Below are 17,512 nucleotides of genomic sequence, written 5' to 3' on the forward strand. Positions count from 1 at the left end.
TTAACCCCCTCTGACCTGATCGGATGGGGCCAGGCTGGGCCTCAGGGTCACTGGGAAAGGGCTGGTTTATAATCCAGGCTCTGGGGCCCCACTCCACAGGCGTTCGCATCTGGGGGACCTAGGAATCTACATTGTTAGCAAGTGTGGGGGCTAGTTCTCGCCAAGGGGCCTTCCTCTGTCTACCCTCTTCCCTCTACTGTTTTTTTTGGGGGGAGGGAGGTAATTGGCTTTATTTACTTTTAATGGAGGTACTGGGGACTGAACCCAGGGCCTCCTGCATGGTAAAGCACACTCTGCCTCTGAGCTATACCCTCCCCTGCTCTGCCCTAATACTGAAGCCGTTACAGACCAGCTTGAATTGCCCCCTTCCCTGCAGGACAGCTACCCTGGGTGAGATGCAACTTCTGGGCTCCCACAGCCCCCAGGCAGCCCCATCACAGCACAGCGAACTCCACGTACGTGGTCCCCTCTCACTCTGTGCCCCCTAGATTGTGAGCTGGGGGTGTGCGATGGGCGAGGCATGGCTGTTTGCTGCCGGGTGACTCAGTCCCCTTTCAAAGACAGAAATGGAGACTGAGGAAGGGCAGGGACTTGCCCAGGGTGACAGAGGGGCAGAGCTCAAACAGCAATTAGCAGGAACTCTAGTACCAGCTGGCTCGCACATGGCTCTTTCTGCCTGGTGGGGTCTGGTCTGAGGGCTTTATAAGTACTAATTCATTTTCACAACAACCCTTTGAGGCAGGTATTAGTAGTATTATCCACATTTTTATAAATGAGAAAACCAAGGCACAGAGAGCTTAAGCCACTCACTCGAGGCCACACAGCTTCTAAAGAGGATGTCGGGACATGAATTAACACAAGTCCTAATGCTTCCCTGTGTGAGGCCCTTGTTTGGCAGAGGAGGCCATGGGTGGCAGGGCAGGGACCAGAACCCAGGTCTAGGAGCTGCCTGTGCTGGGCAGTGGCCCGAGGGGCCTGACCCTGCTCAGTCCAGCCTGCGCTGCCTCCCTGCCTGTCTTAGCTTCCTCACCTAGAGCACTGAGGTTTCCCTCGTCACAGAACCGTCCAGAGCAGTCAATCAGTTGAAACCAGGAAAGGGTTTTGAATGATGCCTTCCACACAGAGACGCTCTTAAGCCTTGTTCTTAACGTCTTCTCTCCTCTCATTTCCCAGCTACCCCCAGCCTGCCTCTCTTCCAGATCCAGCCTCAACCCCAGGGAAGGGCTGAGCTGGGCTAGCGTGGGTGGAGGGGGGTGGCCAGACCGGTGGCTTGGCAGCCGCCTGGGGTCACAAGTCAGGGCCGCCTCCCCTGACACAGCTGGTGGAGTCTGGGCCTGGTCCACCTGCCCCACCTAAGCTTATGGGACCCTGAGCCCAGGGCAGGCTATTCTCAGCCTTGGAAGGAGAGGTTGAGCCTCCAGGCCATTGTCCAGATGAGAAAAGGAGGTCTGGGAGGTGGGTGGGGACAGGCGATCCAATCGTCCCTCCAAGTGGAAGCGGTGCAGCTTTGTTTACACAGGGTTCTCCCCGCGCGGGGAGGCCCTCCCTCCATCTCCCAGGAGCCCAGATCCAATCTAAGGACCGTCCCAAATGTCAGCTCCTGAGGAGGGGCCTCTTCTCTCCGCTGGGTCTCTGTCCCTATCTTCAGCTGATGGCGCTCCCGACCCCCTGTGCTGCCACCAGAGCCTTTACTTTGGATCTTCAAGGATGTGTAGGCGTTCCCCAGGGGCTCGGGGTGAGGAGGGCATTCCCGACCGACCACCCAGCCGGGACAGAAGCATGGCGTGGGAGGTGCTCTGGAACGCTGGGGGACAGTCAAATGGGGTGTCCCGCGAAACTGGTCCAACATAATACACTGGGCCAATGGCGTAGGTGGGTAAACTGAGGCCACGGCACAAGTGAGTCGCCCAGGTCAGAACTCTCCTGGCTTTCGGGACGGGGCTGCTTCATTACCTGAGTGTGCGCGTCTTGCGCTCGTTGCAGGAAGGGAAAAGCCTCCCTCGCGTTGGAGAACACGCTCCTGCCCCTCCGAGGTTTGTCCCCAGCCACCCACGCTGGAACCCCGCTCATGGACTACAGGTCCCGGCAGGCCCCGCGCCACGCGCATGCGTAACAGGCATGCTCGCGGGGGCCCACTGAGCGACCGGCGGGGGCGGGGCGTGCGGAACTCGGGTCCCTCATTGGCCCGATGGCACGTCCGTCGGAAGGGCCCCGCCCCCACGCAGGCCCCGCCTCGCCGCGCCCGCTCCTGGCTCCTGGCGCCCGCCCGCCCGCGCCTCAGGACCCGCGGGGCCGCGCGGCGCATCCTGCGGGCGGCGGCGGGGCGGCCGGGCGCAAGATGATGAAGTTTAGGTTCCGCCGGCAAGGCGCCGACCCGCAGCGCGAGAAACTCAAGCAAGAGCTCTTCGCCTTCCACAAGGTGCGGGCCGGGGCCGGGGGCCGAGCGCGGGGGGCGGGGGCCGGGCCGGAGCCACGTCGGGCCGGGCGGGCCGGGTGCTCCGCGGGCCGCCCGCTCTGCTCAGCCGGAGCCGCGCGCCTGCCTCCCTCCATCCCTGCCCTCGGTTCCCCTGCTTTCTGTCTCCGCGTCTCGGACTCCGCCGGCCTCTCCCCGCGGCCTCTCAGCCTCCGCGCGTCTCCGGGCGGCTCTCAACTCTGGCTGGGGCTCCCACTCGCTGTCCGTTTATGTCTTTCTCTCGGGCAGCCCAGAGCCCGGTTTGTTTTGCTTTCGCACCCTGGCGAGTGGGCAGGGTTGGGGAGTGGAGGCAGATGTTGGGGGGTGGGGCTGGGAAATCCCTTCCCGGTTCCTCTCCTCCCTTCCCCCACCGCCCTGGGCTCTTCCTTGCGCTCTGCCCTGCCCCGCTGGGGGCTCCAGGGAAGATGCCTGGCCGGGTACCCAACTGCTCTTAAAATCGTTGTGCCTCGGTTTCCCTTGCTGTGAAGTGAGGCCACTGTCCTCCCTGCTGTGGGCTCTGTCGCAGGGGCCAGCCGACGCACCGCTTCTCCAGGAGCCAAGCGGAGGTGGGGTGGAGGGCTGCTCCTGCCTTTCTCTCCCTGGGTAGGGCCAGAGGGGCCGCGGGAAAGGGGCTGCCTTCAGCCCCGCCTCCCCCTGCACTGCTGTGTGGCAGCTAGAGGCCCCAGCCTATCCTTTGCTAACTCCCCCCAGGGGTGTCACTTCTGGCCTCAATTTTACACCAAAGCCCCTTACCGCTCTTGAGGCTTAGAGTTGTCCTGCTCCCACACAGGTGAGAAAATTGAGGTTCAGCAAGGGCTGCCGACCTGCCCAGAGTCCAAGTGAGCTGGGCCACTTTGTCTTTGCGTCCCCTTGTTGGTGGGGTTTGCCTTTAGCCTGGGGGGACAGGGATTTGGGGTGGGGCTGCCGTGGTCCTGTGAGGAGACTTGTCCAGGAGGGAGCTCCGGGACGGCTGGACCTGGTGTGGCCGAGGCCCGGGACTCCCGGCTCTTGGGACAGGCAAGCTTTCCCAGGTGGTGGTAGGAGGTGCCAGGACCCTCAGAGTTGGTGGCCAGGGGGCCCAGAGGGAAGGCTGGTTCCCCAGGGCTGTGCTGGCCCTCTTCCTGTGTTGAGTGACCGTGAGGGTGAGCACCCTTGGGGTGAGAGAACTGTGATGGTAGGGGCAGGTGCTGTGCTAAGGTGTCACTTCCTCAGCGAGTGAGACAGGTGTGAGGTGGGGACCTGACACCAATGGAAGGGGGCCCGTTCCCCCTGGCTGGCCCCAGTTTGTCAGAAGCTGAGGTCTCCCTGTTCAGGAGGATGAGGCCCCATTCTGAGTGGGCAGCAGTGGTGGAAGGGGGTGGTCTTTGGCAAGGGTCTTGGTCACTAGAGGGAGCAGTTGATGACCACTGGATTCCCTCCTGGCCCGAGGTGGGGGTGGGGGTCAGGCGTAAACATGGACTTTGAACTCGGTCTTGGGTTCAAATCCCAGGTCTGCCCACAAGTTGCCAGGGGTGTGTCCCCTCTGTGTCAGTTTAACAAATACTGACTCGGGGCCGACGTACTAGTGGGGGTCAGTGAGAAGCGAAAGCAGAGGAGTGAAACGAGCAGCAGCTTGGATGCTGGTCAGCGCCTGGGGTAAGATAAAGCAGGTGAGGCTGTGGAGGGACGGCTCTGGTAGCCTGTGTGATTCAGGGGGCCCCTGAGCTGTTGTCCCTGAGCCAAGACCTGAGCGATGGGAAAGAGCCCACCATGGGGAGTGCTGGGTGAAACAGGTTCCAGATAGAGAAAAAGAAGGTGCAAAAGTCTTGAGGCTGGAGCATGCCCAGTAAATTGGAGAGCGGAGGGCCATCTAGTGAGCCAGGGCAATGGTGGAAGGAGGGGTGCAGAGGGGGCCAGATGGTGAAGACTTGGCTTTGACTTGGAGTGAGCTGGGAGCCCCGGGAGGGCCCTGAGCATAGGAGGGGGCTGCCAGACACCGTCAGGTCCAGCACGGGCATGGTGGTGCTGGTGCTCCCCTACCCCCACCCCAGCCAAGCAGGCGACTCTGTCCTGAGGTAGGTTCCCTGCCCCCAGTGCCCAGGTGGGAAGCCAGGCTTGGAGAGTGCTGAGACCTGTCCAAGGCCAAGCCAGATGCGCAGAGGACTCAGTCCCTGCCTGCATGGGCTGGGGCCCCAGGCCTGGAGACCAGAGTTTCTTATAAAATGTGTGTCTTGCTGAGGCTGCAGTCAGAGGGTACCGGCAGGCCATGTGTGGTGCCTAACTTGGTGCTGAGGATGGGGGCTGGGCGTCCGGGGAGGGCGTCCAGCCAGGCCTCAGGGATGAATAGGGGCTCCTTGGGTAGGTAGGGTGGGGTTGGGGCCGGTCTGCACTGGGACTGGCCCTGCCAGCAGAAGGGGACCTGGTGGGGGCCATTTCATCAACGCCCCCGGTGCACAAGCCTGCCTTCCCACCGTCCCCACCATGGATGGGGGTGGGAATCATGTCCCCCAGTTTCCAGGTGGGAACCCAGGCCTAGGAGGTGGGTGACACCTTCAGGGACTGGGCAGGAAGCGCCCTCTCTCCGGGCCCCAGTCTCCCTGACTCTGGGTCTAGGGGTGGGGGTCAAGAGCTTCTGCTTAGCTGACTTTGGGTGTTGGCCTCTGACCTCCATGTAGGGCCTGCGTTTGGGGGAGCGCCCTGGACTTCACCAGACTTTTTGTTTGCCTGGAGGAGTGGGGTGCAGAGCCCTGCCCCGTGGGGCAGCCTCAGTTCACTTCTGTGAACCCTGCTGAGCACCATTCTCCCTGTGTGTTGTCAGAGGCCCACGCACAGTGGGGTGGACACTAGTGTTGAGAGGGTCGGGGCCCTGGCCTGGGGCTCGGGCGGGACTCACTCATTGGCTCAGGCGTGTCCTGTTGAGGGCTCTGCGGCACGAGGCTGCCCCGGGCAGGCTTCAGGGTCGACGGGCCTCAGGCCGCGTGAACGCCCTCCCCTCTCCGCAGACTGTGGAGCATGGCTTCCCCAACCAGCCTAGCGCCCTGGCCTTTGACCCCGAGCTTCGCATCATGGCCATCGGCACCAGGTCTGGGGCCGTCAAGATGTATCCTTTGCTGGCCTGTCAGGAAGTCCTGCTGGTAGCTCCCTGTGCACTGGGCGCCTGGGCAGGCCGCCTGCAAGGCCGTGGAGGGTGCCTGACTCCCGTGGAGGCTGGCGCAGCTGCTGCCCTGAGATGCCGCCTCACAGGGACGACAAGGGGTCGGCCTACTGGGCCACAGCTGCCCCTCTCTGTGCTGTAGCCAGCCTGTTACCTAGGTGACCCTGCCGTCATCCCAGCAGCTGTGGCTGGGGAGGCTGGACTGGGAGCTGGCTGCACACCGTCCCCAGCCCAGGGTGGCACGTCGGTGGGGTCACCCACCCTGGGGACTGGGCACGCGGACGTGTGTGGGTGTGGAGACACGTGTGTCCCTCCAAGGACCCAGGGGCAGTGCCAGGCTCGGCGTGGTGAGCGCAGCACGGCCCCCACCTGGACGCTGGCACCGCACAATGGGCCTGTGAGCAGCACAAAGGGGCATTTTCCTGCGAGTGGGGGGCGGGGCGGGCCAGCAGCTGGACGCCTCCTTCCTGCTGTGGAGAACCGCAGCCCCGTCAGAGTGGTGAGACGCCAGGTGGGGGATCCCAGGTGCAGGGTCTGGCTGGCGGCTGTGTGGGGTGGGGTCAGCCCAACCCGGGGCTGGGGGCACCTGCCAGGCACTTTATGAGAATGGCTGGACCTCGGTGCTCCCTCCTCTCCTGTGGGCCTCTGAGGCATCCATGGGGCAAGGGACGGGACAGGGAGGGGACAGTGCCCTGGCTACCTGCCCCCAAGCCCCCACCTGCCCAGGGTTCCCACTTCCTGGCCTGTTGCTCCTGCCTCTCACGGTGCTGTCCTGTGCCATGCGTGCTGTGGTCCTGCAGCCCCTTCTGCCCATCACGGCGGGCAGTGTCTCTTCTGGCTGCCCCAGTCAGCTTTCCTGGTGGTGTGGTCTTTCGTGTGCACTGGCTGGCTTCTCGTGCTCACAAAGAACTGGCAGGCAGGCAGCCTCAGAGGAGGTCGAGGCCCTCCCCCTTTCCCCAGGCCACCCTAGCCCAAGGCCTGGTCTGGGAAACTGAGGCTGGCCCCTGGAGCCGCCCCTCCCCCTTGAGACTGGCCCTGTTTCCTTGGTGACCCTGGTTCCCGCCCAGAGCTCCTGCCCCCTCTTTTGTCCCCTCTTCTGTGTTCTCCTGGCTCCTGCAGGGAATCCCAACTCCAGCTCCAGGCAACGGCTCCTGCGTTGTCTCCGGGCAACGTCACTGACCCCTCCCTGGTCCTCCCTCCTGGGGCCCCTCGGCCTGCCTGTCTGCTGTGAAGCCTGTGGTTACTGAGACTCTGACACTGGCCCTGGGCACTTGAAGCAGGTCACCCAACCTCTCCAAGCCCCTGTGGCCTTGCCCCCAGCTGGCTTGGCCTGGGCCCTCCTCCATCCCGGGCTTCCCAGGCCTGGCTTGGCACCTCTGCCCATGTGATCCTGACCTGTGGCCCAACTCTGGTGCGCACAGACGCACATGAGGCCGACGGAGAGCCGTGAGCCCGGCCTGGGCCAAGCATGCTGTGAGTGTTTTTGTTCTCACCTGCCCTGTGTTGGCCCTGCGTCGGTCCTACAAGGTGGGAGTTAAAAGCTGGTTTTACAGATGAGGGAGGAAGTGAGAGTCGAGTGGCAGCACTGACTTGCAGGACTGAGTGGAGCCACGCGAGAGTGCCTTGAGGGTGCAGGAGGGGTCCCCGGACCTCGGAGTGCTCCAGGATAGGCAGGCCTGTTGGATACAGCCCATTGGAAGGGCCCTGGCGAAGGAGGGGGTTTGGGTATCTCCTGAGCTTGGTTTCCCAGCCTTGACCCCTCACCCTCAGCTACGGTGCCCCCGGCGTGGAGTTCACAGGCCTGCACCGAGACACAGCCACTGTCACCCAGATGCACTTCCTGCCTGGCCAGGTGAGCCTCAAACCCACTGTGGGCTCCTGTGGCCCCCACACCCCGCCGTCCTGTGCCCCAGGCCAGCCCAGTCTTGGTCTCGCTCACCTGCCAGGGCCGCCTCCTAACCCTGCTGGACGACAGTAGCCTCCACCTTTGGGAGATCATCCACCATAATGGCTGCGCCCACCTGGAGGAAGCCCTCAGCTTCCAGCCGCCCAGTCGTCTGGGCTTCGACGGTGCCAGGTACTGGAGGACTTGGCCAGTGACATCTACCGGACATGGGGGGAGCCCATAGGGTGCAGTGGGGACAGGAAGCTGCCTCAGAGGCTGGGGTTCAGGATGGCGGCACATTGAGCTGGGCCTGGGTCCCAGAGAGAATGCTCCGTGGGGTTTCTGTCTGAATCTGAGGTGAGCAGGCAGGGCCTGTGCTCTGGGACCACCAGGGCATCAGGGGACGGGGGACAGGAGAGTGTATGTTGGGCCCTAGAACCCTCACACCTGCTGTGTGGTGTGGCCCCTGCGGCGATGGGGTGTCCGGGGCAGGACCTGACGGCGCCGGTGCAGGTCTTCTAGCCCCTCGAGCTGGAGCAGGACGGCTCAGGGGCCACAGGGTGGGCTCGGACCCCAGGGGAGACGGTAAGGGGCCTCTTGGTCCCCGGCCCGCCGGCCCGTGTTGAAATGGCCGGAGTGGGTCAGTCCTCCAGGCTGCAGGATACCTGCTGGGCTTGACGAGAGGCTCGTCCCACTTGTGCTGGGGCTGGTGACTCTCCCACGCCCTGCCCTAACCCAGGTAGATTCCTGGGGTCTCCCAGCCTCTGCAGGGGAGCGAGCCAGAGCCCGCCTGCAAAGTCAGGGTGACGTCCGTGGGCTGGGGGTGGGGGTTCCTGGGTGGGGCTCAGGAGGGCCGTGTGTCCTGGGGCTCCTGGGCCTGACTCAGGCGGGCCTGGTTCCTACCTTACCCTCTAGGTGGGTTGGGGGTGCTCCGGGTTTCTTTCCAAGACCAGGGGACCTGTTTTTCTACCTCTCCCGGCAGACATCCTGCCGAGTGACTGAGCGAGCTAATCACGATGCCCTAGCCGCCACCATCCACTTCTCTGGGGCGCCAGCCCACTGCAGAGTCAGGCTAGCCAGCGCGGGGGCTGCCATGGGGCAGTAGCGGCCCAGCCCCCTCCACGCCCTCCTCAGGAGATGGATGGGCTCACACCCTCACCTGTTTCCTCTGGGCCCCCACAGCAGCCTGCCCAGCCTTGCCCGCATCACAGTGGTCCTGCTGGTGGCTGCTGGTGACATGGCCGCCCTGGGCACTGAGGGCGGAAGTGTCTACTTCCTGGACGTTCCCACGCTGATGCTGCTCGAGGGGCAGACCCTTGGCCCAGATGAGGTTCTGCGAAGGTGAGAGGCCGTCTGGCTTCCCCACCCCCTCTGCAGGGTGAGCCGCCACCTGCTCACTGCTCCCCCCACCCCCGCAGCGTGCCTGACGACTACCGGTGTGGGAAGGCACTGGGCCCCGTGGAGTCGCTTCAGGGACACCTACAGGACCCCACCAAGATCCTCATCGGCTACAGCCGGGGCCTGCTGGTCATCTGGAACCGAGCCGCGCAGTGTGCAGACCGCGTCTTCCTGGGGAACCAGGTGCGTGGCTGAGGCCGGCGGCCACACTGGGGCCTCTGCTCACGCTGCCTCGCTCACACCCATTCACTCCACCCTGCAGCAGCTGGAGAGTGTGTGCTGGGAGCGCAGCGGCCGCACACTGGTCAGCTCGCACAGCGATGGCAGCTATGCCATCTGGTCTGCAGACGCAGGTGGCTCCCCGACGGCGCAGCCCACCGTGGCCACCACGCCCTATGGTGAGTTGGGGGAGGCCTGCGCAGGGTTGACGGTGACCCTGGGCTCAGCTGCTCGGGCTCCTGGTCTTGGTGGGGGTTTCTGGAGGGACTTGGAAGCAGTGCTCAGCCAAAGCTGCGGAGGTGAGGGGGGCAGTTGGGCATAGGCTTTCCCTTCAGGGGTGGGTGGGAGCTATGGAGGCAGGAGGGGAACTGGAGAAGCAGTGAGAAATGAGGGCCTGGGGCCCTCCCGGCGAGTGTGAGCCTGACACTGTCCTACCCCTCCAGGCCCCTTCCCCTGCAAAGCCATCAACAAGATTTTGTGGCGAAACTGTGCGTCCGGGTAGGTGGGGCGTGGTGGCTGCGCCTGCTGGGAGGCCAGGCTCGTGGGGTGGCTGGTGTTTGGTCCCGCCAGGTGGTTCATGTGGCTCCTCTACCCCCGAGCAGTGACCACTTCATCATCTTCAGCGGTGGCATGCCCCGCGCCAGCTACGGCGACCGCCACTGCGTGAGTGTGCTCCGGTCCGAGACCCTGGTGACGCTGGACTTCACCTCCCGCATCATTGACTTTTTCACGGTGCACAGCACACGGCCTGAGGACGGTGTGTGCCCTGCCTCCCCCCCTCCCCCCTCCCCCCTCCCCCAGCAGCGTCCTGTGGCCCCACTCACCTGCCCCATCCCGCAGAGTTCGACGAGCCCCAGGCCCTGGCCGTGCTGCTCGAAGAGGAGCTGGTGGTGCTGGACCTGCAGACGCCAGGCTGGCCGGCTGTGCCTGCTCCGTACCTGGCCCCCCTGCACTCTTCCGCCATCACCTGCTCGGCCCATGTTGCCAACGTCCCTGCCAAGCTGTGGGCGCGCATCGTGAGTGCTGGCGAGCAGCAGAGCCCCCAGCCTGCCTCCAGTGCCTCGGTGTGTGTCCCGGACATCTTCCTGGCCAGGGTCTTGGGGAGGGCGGGTGTTCCTGGTGGAGGCAGGAGTGTGGCAGGGGTTCGTGGGGGAACTCAGAGGCACTCGCCTGGGGCGAGAAGGGGAAGACATTTGTTCTGACCCTCTGCTTAAATCTCCGCCTCCGTCTCCCAGAGCTGGCCTATCACCGGGGGCCGGAACCTGGCTCAGGAGCCATCGCAACGAGGGCTGCTGCTGACCGGGTAGGCTATGCAGAGTTGTGCCTATGCCTGTGCGCGTGCCTGTGGGGAGCAGAGCCTGGTGCAGCCCACGTGGGTGCAGGAGGGCCTGTCCTGGGCCTGGTGGGTGCTGACCTGCCCACCGACTCGGCCCGGCCCGTGGTGGGATATCACCCCTCCCTCAGGGTGCACCGGGGTGAAGCCTCCCTGGACCCTGGGTTAAGGTCCAGCCCTTCTCTTGGCCTGAAATGGGGCTCCACCCATTCAGCCTGCCTTGGGACCGGAAAATCTGGGCTGGCCCATGCCGAGCTGCCCTGGGCAGGTGCTGGAGAGCCCAGCCTGGGCCTGGCGGGCGCTGACGTGCCCAGTGACTCAGGCCCCAGTTTCCTGCCCTGCCCCTGCCGTCTGCCTGCGCTGGGACCCTCAGGCCTCTGACTCTGGCATCCCCTCCTCTGCTTGAGAATTCCTGAGCCTGACTTTCAGAGCCTCTGGAGGTGTCCCAACCAGCCCCACAGCCTCCCTCATCTTCTCCCGCCCTGGCTCTGGGCTCTCACCACCACCCAGGGGCTCTGACCTGGGCTCCACAGCTGGTCCTGAGGCTGCGCCCCTCACCCCCTGCTTCCGGCCACCTGGCTCCTGCTACTTCTGCCGAGCTGACCCGTCTGTGCCCCAGCTGACTCCTGGTCGCCCCTCTAGGGCCCCGCGGGGGAGGAGCCCGTGTCCTCTGTCCCGTGTTGCCCCTCCTCCATCTCCTGCTCGTCACGCTGGTGATTATTCTCGCACCTTTCCCCCCGTTTGCAGGGAGGGGCCCAGGTGCTGTGGCCTGGCACACAGTAGGTGCTCAATGTGTTTGTCCCATACAGTAGGTGCCTCTTGTCTGCTGTGTGCGGTGGGAGTCCAGTCAGTGTCGGGCATGGGTGCTCGTCCCCAGTGAACAGTCACTGGAAGAGTGGGTGCAGGGGCACAGGGACCTGGGGTGCGCCTGATGTGGTCCTCCCTGCAGCCACGAGGACGGCACCGTGAGGTTCTGGGACGCCTCAGGCGTGGCCCTGCGGCCGCTGTACAAGCTGAGCACGGCCGGCCTCTTCCAGACGGACTGCGAGCACGCCGACAGCCTGGCCCAGGCTGCTGAGGACGACTGGCCACCCTTCCGCAAGGTGGGCCCCTGCCCGGCCCCTGGGGTCTGGCGCCGGCCCTGCCCCGTGTCACCGCTCCTTCTCACCCCCCAGGTGGGCTGCTTCGACCCCTACAGCGATGACCCCCGGCTTGGCGTGCAGAAGGTGGCGCTCTGCAAGTACACAGCCCAGATGGTGGTGGCCGGCACTGCAGGCCAGGTGGGGCCAAGGTGTCCCCCGGGTCGGGGTCTCGGAGGGCTTTCTGGAGGAGGGGGCCTGCACTGGAGTTTCTGGTAGAATGGTGGAGGGACCAGCATGGCAGAAGCCCAGAGGTGGGAATGGGGCTCCAGGTGGGGTGGTGGGGTCCCCAGGGTGGGCAGGATGGGGAGCACAGTTGTGGTCACCGCCCTGTTGCTCAGTGTCCTGTATACAGTAGGCATTCAGTGAGTGCTGATTCAGTGGATGAATGAGACAGTCCTGGGGCCACCCTGGCAGTGGCTTTGCAGGTGCAGGTGAGGTGTGGGGGGCCCATCTTCCACACTGAGCGCTCCCCCGTCCTGGATCTGGGCTCAGGTGCTGGTGCTGGAGTTAAGTGATGTGCCGTCGGAGCAGGCAGTCAGCGTGGCCAGCGTGGACCTCCTCCAGGACCGCGAGGGCTTCACGTGGAAGGGCCACGAGCGGCTGAGCCCGCGCACGGGGCCGCGGCCCTGGCCAGCTGGCTTCCAGCCCCGCGTGCTGCTGCAGTGCTTGCCACCGGCTGCTGTCACCGCTGTCACGCTCCACACTGAGTGGGGCCTTGTGGCCTTCGGGACCAGTCACGGCTTTGGCCTCTTTGACTATCAGCGCAGGAGCCCTGTGCTGGCTAGGTGCGTGCTGCGGGCAGGCCAGGGAAGCGGGAGCCTGTGCCTCCGCCTGGCCCAGCCTTCTCAGGGCCACAGGTGTCTCCCCACACCTGGCTGGGCCCCAGTTTCCCCTGATGAGGCTTGGTGTGGTGTGGTGACGGTGGGGGGGTTACTTCAAAGCCCCTCTCGCCTCTGGCAGCTGGATCCGCACGTGGAGTTGAGCCCCCTAGCTGCTGGGTTTGCGGGAGGTCAGGAGCTGGGGCCTTTCCTTAACGCCTGGCCCCCTGCACCTGCTGCCCCCAGGTGCACCCTGCACCCCAACGACTCCCTGGCCATGGAGGGGCCGCTGTCCCGGGTGAAGTCGCTCAAGAAGTCGCTGCGCCAGTCCTTCCGACGCATCCGCAAGAGCCGCGTCTCGGGCAAGAAGCGCGCTGCCAACGCCGGCAGCAAGGTGGGCTGGGCGGCGGGGGGGATGCTCGGCGCTAGGCTGGGTGGGGTGGTGGGGACAGGAAGGCCGTGCTCCAGAGCCTCACACCCACCCCAGTTGCAGGAGGCCAACGCGCAGCTGGCGGAGCAGGCCGGGCCTCACGACGTGGAGGTGACGCCTGTGCAGCGCCGCATCGAGCCCCGCTCGGCCGACGACTCCCTGTCCGGCGTCGTGCGCTGCCTCTACTTCGCCGACACTTTCCTTAGAGACGGTGAGTCTAGGGAGGGGCGGAGCCGCGCCTTCTGGGAGGTTGGAGAGCCTTGCCGTGTGCCTACTGTGTGCTGGCCCATCCTGGCAACAGGTGCCCCGGCCTGGGACAGCCCCTGTAACAGCCTGAGGGTGAGGGGTTGGTGAGTGAGTCGGGCTGGCCTCAGGCCTGAGTGGAGAAGGGAGCCTGGGATCTGCGGAGAGCCTGCGCGCTGCCCCAGGGCCAAGGCAGGTGTGTGTTGGGAGACTGCCCAGGCCGCAAGGCTGGGGCGGAGGGCAGGTATTCAGAGGCAGGGGTGCTTTCCACTGCACTGCAGAGCCAGGTGGCTTTAACCCCAAGTGGTTAGAGCCCCAGGAGGGTCCCACACAGAGAACGATGCAGTCGGGTTTATGGACCAAGTCCCTGACTGGTTTGAGCTGCAACGGGGCATTTCAGCCACGTACACAGCACAGACCATGCCGGCCGGCTGCTGCTGCTGCTGCACCCCACTGTCTTGTGGGGCGCTCTGAACGAAAACCCGGATGTGAGTAGTTCAGTGTTTAGCAGATGTGATCTGTAGCCTGCATGGTTCCCCTGGAGTGGATGCCGACCCCAGGGTTTCTTGTCACACTCGGCCCAGGGGCAGCTCCAAATGCCTTTTCAGAGCTAGGGGTTTGGCGTCCTGGTCATCTGCACGAGGCAGCTCATTGGTGCGTCTTTCAGTCACCATCTGGGAGGGGAGCCCCCACTTCTGGTGTCATTTATTGGCCGGGGGCCTGTTTGTCCGGCAGACCTTCCCTCTGGTCTGAATGTGGCAGCCCTGGGGTCTGTACCTGGTTCCACAGTCCCCATAAGAAGTTATCAGGGCCCAAGTCCCAGTGGACTGGGCTTCAGAGAACGTGGCTTTGAGTTGCCCACTAACTTTCCCTGGGGTTTGTCCCCACCCCGTGAGCAGTGAGCACCCCATCCATCTACACCCCTGTTTTTAGCTGATTTTCCACTAAAAGATCCTCCTTTTTCCTAAGAGTGGCCCAGCTCACAGGGGAAGCAGGCCGGACAGCATGCATCTCAGCCCAGGCACAGGACTTGGCACCTGGGTGCCACGTGGAGAAGGGATGGGGGCATCGCAGGGGCCAGCAGAGGACCTGCAGGGTGGGGGCCCAATTCCGAGTCTGCTGGCAGGGCTAGTGGCAGGATGGGGGTGTGTTGGGGCTCTGCGCTGTGGCCACATTGCCGGGATGCTGGAGGGCGTATGGGAAAGCCGGGTCCAGTTTAAGTGCCGGTTGACTTCCTGTGCAGATGCCCTGAAGGGCACTGCTGCCCTTGCAGGAGGACTGGCCAAGGTCACCAGGGCTGTGGGCAGGAGAGAACTGGCCCTGGGTCCTGGGCATCAGGAGGGTGGGGAGGCAACTGCAGACGCCCGCCTCACTGGCCCATCACCCCGCAGCGGCCCACCACGGACCCACCATGTGGGCAGGCACCAATTCGGGCTCTGTGTTTGCCTACGCGCTGGAGGTGCCCGCGGCCACGGCAGGCAGTGAGAAACGGCCGGAGCGTGCGGTGGAGGCCGTGCTGGGCAAGGAGGTGCAGCTGATGCACCGCGCCCCTGTGGTGGCCATCGCTGTGCTGGACGGACGTGGCCGCCCGCTGCCGGAGCCCTACGAGGCCTCGCGGGACCTGGCGCAGGCCCCTGACATGCAGGGTGGCCACGCCGTGCTCATCGCATCTGAGGAGCAGTTCAAGGTGAGCCGCCAGGAGTCCCCGCCAGGCCCCCGCCTCCCAGACACCACAGGGCCCTCAGAACACCCACCTTGCCTGCACCCCTGCTGCTGAGACCCCCCAGGGACCCAAGTGCCCCGCAGGCCCCCTCGGGGAACACTCCCCGGCTGTCTGGCGGGAGCTCGTGACCAGCTCTGTCACACATGGAGGGGCTGGGAGGTTCCCCGGTGTGGAGCCTGGGTCAGGTCAGGACGGCAGCTCAGGGCGGGCAGCGTGCAGACAGAGGACGTGGTGTGGCCAGGGTGCGGGTCTGAGCGGCAGCCTGGGCTAGGGGTGGGGGCGCTGCTCACCAGCCACCACCTGCCTTCAGGTGTTCACACTGCCCAAGGTGAGCGCCAAGACCAAGTTCAAGCTGACGGCCCATGAGGGCTGTCGTGTGCGCAAGGTGGCTCTGGCCACCTTTGCCAGCGTGGCCTGCGAGGACTACGCCGAGACCTGCCTGGCCTGCCTCACCAACCTGGGCGACGTGCACGTCTTCTCAGTGCCCGGCCTGCGGCCCCAGGTGCACTACGCCTGCATTCGTAAGGAGGACATCAGCGGCATCGCCTCCTGCGTCTTCACGCGGCACGGCCAGGGTGAGGGGGCGGCCTGGGGGGGCAGGGGAGGGGGGCCGGGGGGGCCAGGGCGGCCTCCGGGCGGGGACCTGTGCGGGGCCAGGAGGATTGCCGGGGAGGCAGCGGAAGGGCCCTCCAGGGCTCCTTCCTCACTGCACTCTGCTCCTCCTCCCCTGAGCAGGCTTTTACCTGATTTCCCCGTCGGAGTTTGAACGCTTTTCCCTGAGTGCGCGGAACATCACAGAGCCGCTCTGCTCTCTGGATATTAGTTGGCCCCGTGATGCCCCCCGTGCCAGGTGTGTGGAGGGGTAGCCCCTGGCCCCAGAGGTCTGTGCCCAGATCTGCAAGGAGCCAGGACAGCCCTCTTTGGGCCGAGGGTTCGGTAACAGGAGGGCAGGGTTCTTGCCCTTGAGCCATGAGCTGCCTGCCCATGGCCCCTAGCACGGCCCCGTCTCTGCAGCTGCAGGCTCCGAGAGTCGCCCAAGCTGAGCCAGGCTAATGGGACCCCGGGTATCGTCCTGGCCCCACAGAGCTGTGATGGAAGCCCCGATCCTGTCCTCAGCACGGGAGCTGGTGAGGAGGGCTGGGCATGAGAGTGGAGCAGCCCAGATCTCAGGCAGGCCTCTGTGGGAGGCGGCAGGCCAGCTAAGGCTGGAAGCCTGGGGAGGGGTGTGCCACACAGGAGGCGAGGGGGGCTGTCGATGCCGCTTTCCACCACTGGCTAGATGTGGGACTGGGTGCCCAGGTCCCCAGGTGTGGGGGGATGTCCCTGAGGCCCTGATCACTTCCCCCCTGCAGACACCCCGGAGCCGCCCGAGGCCACACTCTCACCCATGTCCATTGACTCGGCCACCAGTGCCGAGACCACATTGGACACAACGGGGGACGTCACGGTGGAGGACGTGAAGGATTTCCTGGGGTGAGGTGGCTGGATGGGGCCATGGGAGGGGCTGCCTCGGCTCCCCGGCCTCTCGCCACCCTTGTGTCACGCGGGGCACGGAGGACTAAGGAGGGGCCAGGCAGACCCCAGACCTCTGATCACCACCCCTTCCGCCAGCTCGTCAGAGGACTCTGAGAGGAACCTGCGGAACCTGTCGGAGGACGAATCTCCCGCCTGTGCCATCCTGATCAAATGAGGTGCTGTAGGTGCAGGCCCAGGTCTCCCCCCTCCTCTCTGCTCAGCCCCCCAGGACTGTCCTGGCAGGGCTGGGGGAACCCACAAATGTGGTTTTCATGGTTGGGTGTTAGAAAACCAGGGCCAGCCAGTCAGCCTCCAGCTGTCACGGCTGGTGTTTGGAACAAGACCAGGCCACACCCCTTAGAGGCTGGTTTGGCAAGCCCATTTTGCAGGTGACATCACCTCAGCACAGGGGTTCGGGCACTGCCTGGGGCTGACTGGCCCCCCACTCCAGTCTCGTGCTGCCCCCACCCAGATCTGGGGCCGGTGGGCTTGCCCACCCTGCCTGTTAACCAGTAGCCTCTCCCAGCACCAGCAGACACTGCGGCCCCTGCCTGCCCTCAGGGCCGGATGCGGTCAGGCTCACTCAGCAAGACCATCTAAGGCTGGCACTCTGGGGAGGCTGAGTGGCACTGTGTGGCCAGGTCGCCTGCCCCTTTGCATCTCCTCGGCCTTACACTAACTCCTCTTCACCTCCTTTACCAGGAAGGCCAGAGCCACCAGGCCACTGCCTGCTCTGCTCTGAGCTGGGATCCAGGACTCCTGGCTCCAGCCTGGCCCTTCACCTGCTAACCTGGCCTCCAGCGGGACCTGCCTGCCCTGGTGCAGCGCCTCGGGTGGATTCAGACCAGCCTTCCTACAGGCGGTGGCTACTCGGGGGGCGGGGGGGGGGCGGCCGCCAGCTGGGGCCGAAAGCCCAGGCCACCTCCCACTCCACGTGCCATCGGTCCGTCCTCTCCACTTGCAAAGAGTATTTTTCTAACGCCTGTGCCAGGCAAAACAGTCATTTCTAAAACTATTTTGGTACTTGTTCCTGGGCCAGCCCCCCCAGCTTGTGCGTGTGCGTGTGCGTGTGCGTGTGCGTGTGTGTGAGAGTGAGAGCTCCACTGGGCACCCAGGAGCGGGGCCTGGTCGAGTGTGTGCAGGATGGGGGTGAGGGGGTGGGGCAGGATGGGTTTCCCTGTAGATTATACCCTGGGTTTTTTTTTCCTATCGTTTTGTTAA

General features: G+C 64.7%; 1 protein-coding gene across 4 annotated transcripts; it reads left to right on the top strand.

Moving 5' to 3' along the window:
- The first annotated feature begins 2,232 nt into the window (after positions 1–2,232).
- Positions 2,233–17,412, top strand: LLGL1 (LLGL scribble cell polarity complex component 1). Of its 4 annotated transcripts, none has more exons than XM_074341994.1 (23): positions 2,233–2,419; positions 5,434–5,531; positions 7,356–7,437; positions 7,532–7,662; positions 8,656–8,811; positions 8,889–9,051; positions 9,131–9,266; positions 9,531–9,585; positions 9,690–9,844; positions 9,928–10,151; positions 10,323–10,390; positions 11,370–11,523; positions 11,596–11,700; positions 12,055–12,347; positions 12,627–12,774; positions 12,868–13,021; positions 14,445–14,740; positions 15,087–15,351; positions 15,512–15,626; positions 15,797–15,903; positions 16,129–16,249; positions 16,388–16,467; positions 16,994–17,412. In XM_074341994.1, the coding sequence occupies exons 1-22, from the start codon at positions 2,339–2,341 to the stop codon at positions 16,464–16,466; spliced, it is 3,186 nt and encodes a 1,061-aa protein (XP_074198095.1). In that variant the 5' UTR covers positions 2,233–2,338; the 3' UTR covers position 16,467; positions 16,994–17,412. The 4 variants fall into 4 exon arrangements, with proteins under 4 accessions (XP_074198095.1, XP_074198094.1, XP_074198093.1 ...); XM_074341993.1 differs by having other exon boundaries at positions 8,653–8,811; positions 16,994–17,410; XM_074341992.1 differs by having other exon boundaries at positions 15,791–15,903; positions 16,994–17,407.
- Positions 17,413–17,512: the final 100 nt, after the last annotated feature.

The sequence above is a fragment of the Camelus bactrianus genome, chromosome 16 (assembly GCF_048773025.1).
Source record: "Camelus bactrianus isolate YW-2024 breed Bactrian camel chromosome 16, ASM4877302v1, whole genome shotgun sequence".
NCBI classification, from domain to species: Eukaryota; Metazoa; Chordata; class Mammalia; order Artiodactyla; family Camelidae; genus Camelus; species Camelus bactrianus.

Excerpts from the sequence above, each read along its gene's own strand:
- LLGL1 (XM_074341991.1), top strand. The coding sequence starts at position 2,339 with ATGATGAAGTTTAGGTTCCGCCGGCAAGGCGCCGACCCGCAGCGCGAG. Across the intron at positions 12,348-12,626 it reads AGGAGCCCTGTGCTGGCTAG|GTGCACCCTGCACCCCAACG; the intron begins GTGCGTGCTGCG and ends TGCTGCCCCCAG. Across the intron at positions 13,022-14,444 it reads CGACACTTTCCTTAGAGACG|CGGCCCACCACGGACCCACC; the intron begins GTGAGTCTAGGG and ends ATCACCCCGCAG.